At 48.2% G+C, this 3,311-nt stretch overlaps 1 protein-coding gene across 3 annotated transcripts in view; it reads left to right on the forward strand.

Annotated features, from left to right (window-relative positions):
- Positions 1-3,311, forward strand: part of DCAF4 (DDB1 and CUL4 associated factor 4) — a 34,467-nt gene that overhangs the window by 29,513 nt on the left and 1,643 nt on the right. For all 3 annotated transcript variants that reach the window (XM_006170496.2, XM_006170498.3, XM_006170497.2), the window contains exons 11-13: positions 135-232; positions 1,241-1,414; positions 2,013-2,127. In XM_006170496.2, the coding sequence (XP_006170558.1) occupies positions 135-232; positions 1,241-1,414; positions 2,013-2,127 (387 nt within the window). The remainder of the gene's footprint in view (positions 1-134; positions 233-1,240; positions 1,415-2,012; positions 2,128-3,311) is intronic.

Genomic DNA, 3,311 nt, shown 5'->3' on the forward strand with positions numbered 1-3,311 from the left:
GAGACATAGACCACACAGTTGGCTGGTCATGTGGGATCCAGTCGCCTTAACCACCAGGCCACAGCAGGCCCAAGATTTAACGTCTCTCCCTCCAGACCACAAGTGGCTCACTAGCTCATTTCTGTCTCCACCAGGCTTGTCTCGGAGGGTCCTGCTGACCAACGTGGTGACAGGACACCGGCAGTCATATGGAACGAACAGTGATGTCTTGGCCCAGCAGTTTGCTCTCCTGGTTGGTTGAATTGGGAAGGGTGTAGTACAGTTACCCTGGTGAAGAAGTTTGGCTGGAATAAAATTAAGGTCCTTTGGGTGGCATTTAGTCCTCCTCTTAAAGGAAAAAGAGAGCCTTAGATAGGATTAATGGGTTACTTTGTGAATGTGTCTGAACTAAGTGGAAGTCGGCTTATTCAGAAAGCCTGTCTTAAGCTGGCTTTAAATCATTTCCTGGGCCCACCAAGTGGTGTGGTGTTATTCAGGTGCTGAATCCAACATGGCCATTTCCACCATTCAAGTCTCAGGCCCAGAGGTTTGAAAAACACCAAGGCACATGCGTATGCCCCAAATCCCTCAAGTAAGAAGGTGATTTTGCACTTTCCTTCCCTCTTTCTCTGTCTCTTCAGTGAGCACATGAACCTTATTGGCGAAAAAAAAAAAAGACTTGCTATTGGAATGAATAATTAGCAGTTCTCAAGTACATGGATTAGCCAGCAGGACAAAGCTTTTTTTGGAGAGGTTTTTGCTATAGGGCGTGTGTGCTCACCAGAATATATTTAATTTATTATATTTAATTTAATATATTAGATATATTTAATTTATATATTTAAAAAATGATTTGTCCTTGGGACCAGCAGTTGGCATAATGGCTATGTTGCTGGACTCCCATGTAGTTGACCGCGGTTCAAGTCCCAGACTTGGTGGCTTAAACTCACCTGGGGCATGTGCATGTGTGCCCAAGATCCCGAGAAGAGAATGGAGGAGAAGGGATTACGGCATGGCCATCCCCCCAGGGGGTGATTTCTTGCTTTCTGTCTGTCTCTCTCTTTCTGGTGAGCTCACGCTCCCTATAGCAAAAACCTCTCCTAAAAAAAAAGAAAAGAAAATACATCGGTATCATAGCACTTACTAGTTTCATATATGCTTTCAAGTTGCACACTTTTAAGAGCAGTGGATTCAGGAGCACACACCTTCCTAGCCTTCAAGACAGTAATAGGTGGGCACTGAGCTTTCCCTCTTTCCACAGGCTCCTCTGCTGTTTAATGGCTGTCGTTCCGGGGAGATCTTTGCCATTGATCTGCGTGCTTCAAATCAAGGCAAGGGTTGGAAGGCCACCCGCCTGTTGCACAACTCGGCTGTAACCTCTGTGCAGATTCTCCAAGAGGAGGACTCCCTGATGGCATCAGATATGTCTGGAAAGGTGAGGGACACTGGCTTTCTCAAGTGAGGGAGTCCCAGAGGCCTGTGTACCAAGACTCCCAAGTGGGGAAGAGGGTGAGCTGGAGCCCAAGCGAGTTGTCAGCTCCCCAGGAAGGTACCTTGCTGCCTGCAGAAGTTTAATCTGGCCTAAATAGAAGTGAAACAGGCTCTCTTCTGAGCTGTTTTTTTTTTTTTTCTAAAGTGGGATTGTTGCTACAGGGTATATGCACTTGCCAGAGAGACAGAAAGTGAGAAGTCACCCCCCACCCAGGGGATGGCCACACCACAGTCCCTTCTCCTCCATTCTCCTCTCGTTACCTTGGGCACATGCACACACATACACCTAGCATGAGTTTTAAGCCATGGGGTCCAGGACTTGAACCGCATTGGACTATGTCAGAGTTTAGTGACGTGACCATTATACCATCTGCTGGTCCCTCTTCTGTGCTTTGATGGACTCTAGGTCTCAGGAACTGGGACCTTTATCTTCATAACACGAAGAGGCACAGGAGACCACCTCGCCCTCCCTGGCCTCACAACGGGTTCACCAGCGTTCCTGCTACGCGCTCCCTCACAGCCCCTTGTGCTTCTTCCCACAGATCAAGCTGTGGGACCTGAGGACCTCTAAGTGTCTGATGCAGTTTGAAGGACATGTGAATGAGTACGCCTACCTGCCGCTGCACGTTCACGAGGAGGAAGGAATCCTGGTTGCAGGTACTTGACGGGGGATGCAGCCATCAAATTGCGCCTCTTAGGGCCTCAGCTACATAATCGGCAGAGGGGGAAGTTACTCAAGAACAGAGGAATAAAGTAGAACTTGGACAGTGGGCAGTGGGAAGACTCGAAGGGGGCAGAGTTGGGATAGATGGCCACCACTTGTGCAGCTCTGTGTCCCTGTGTCAGTGAGCAAACATGGCTTCAGAAGCAGGCGGATGAGGGACACTAAAATATTGCAGTGGAGGGACCCAAATTTGGGGGCTGTTCGCCAGGTCAGCATGATCCCATCATGCAACTGACCTGTCTGAAAATTTGGGCTCCCTGCTCTTTTCATATTTCTCCCAGAGGGTCCTGAGAAGGGAAATTAAGATCTTTGGGGCCAGCAGATAGTGTGATGGTTATGGTGGCTGGATCCCGCTTAGCTAGTGATTACAGTCCCAGACCCGGCAGCTTGAGAAACAAGCCAGGCATGCCCAAAATACTGAGAGAAGAATGGGAGAAGAGGAATTGCAGCATGGTCGTCTCCCTCCCCCGGGGTAGGGTAGGAGGGCGGTTCTCACTTTCTTTCTCCAGCAAGTGCATATGCCATATAGCTTAATTTCAAAAAAAGAACAGAAATTAAGGCCATTGTAATAACTGATTCCTGTTGCCTTCAACATCATCCCTGTAGAAGAAGAGCAGCCACCAGCCACTAAATCCCCTTGAAAGGATTCACACATGATTACTAACTGTACAGTTTCTAGGTCATAGAAAACCAGATAGTGTGAAAGGTCAGTGCTGGTACAGGTCAGTAGGCCCTGGGCATTAAGGAATGTGTCTGAGATTTCATGTATCCTCGAATTTGCTAAGTATTACTCTTACGGAAAGTACATACTCCCCATAAAACTGAGTTTTGCTCTCTGAGTGATGCTAAGAAGCATCACTCAGTTAGATGCTTCTTAGACTCAACACCAGCACTTGGCTGCTTTTTTAAGTCTGCCTTCCGTAAGTTTTCGTCTCAGAAGAGTTTCTCTGCCTTGGCTAAGAGAAGAGCTAGGCCTTATTTTGTGAGGCAGATGTGGGTACTCAGCCTGCTGCAGAAATAAACTGCACAACTGGGTCCTTCCTCCTTGGCTGAGGACATGCCGTGGTCAGAGCACAGACGTGAAGTCCATGGCACCCTCCGCTCGGGCCTCCTGCTG

The sequence above is a fragment of the Tupaia chinensis genome, unplaced genomic scaffold, assembly GCF_000334495.1.
Source record: "Tupaia chinensis unplaced genomic scaffold, TupChi_1.0 Scaffold148607_1, whole genome shotgun sequence".
Taxonomy (NCBI): Eukaryota; Metazoa; Chordata; class Mammalia; order Scandentia; family Tupaiidae; genus Tupaia; species Tupaia belangeri.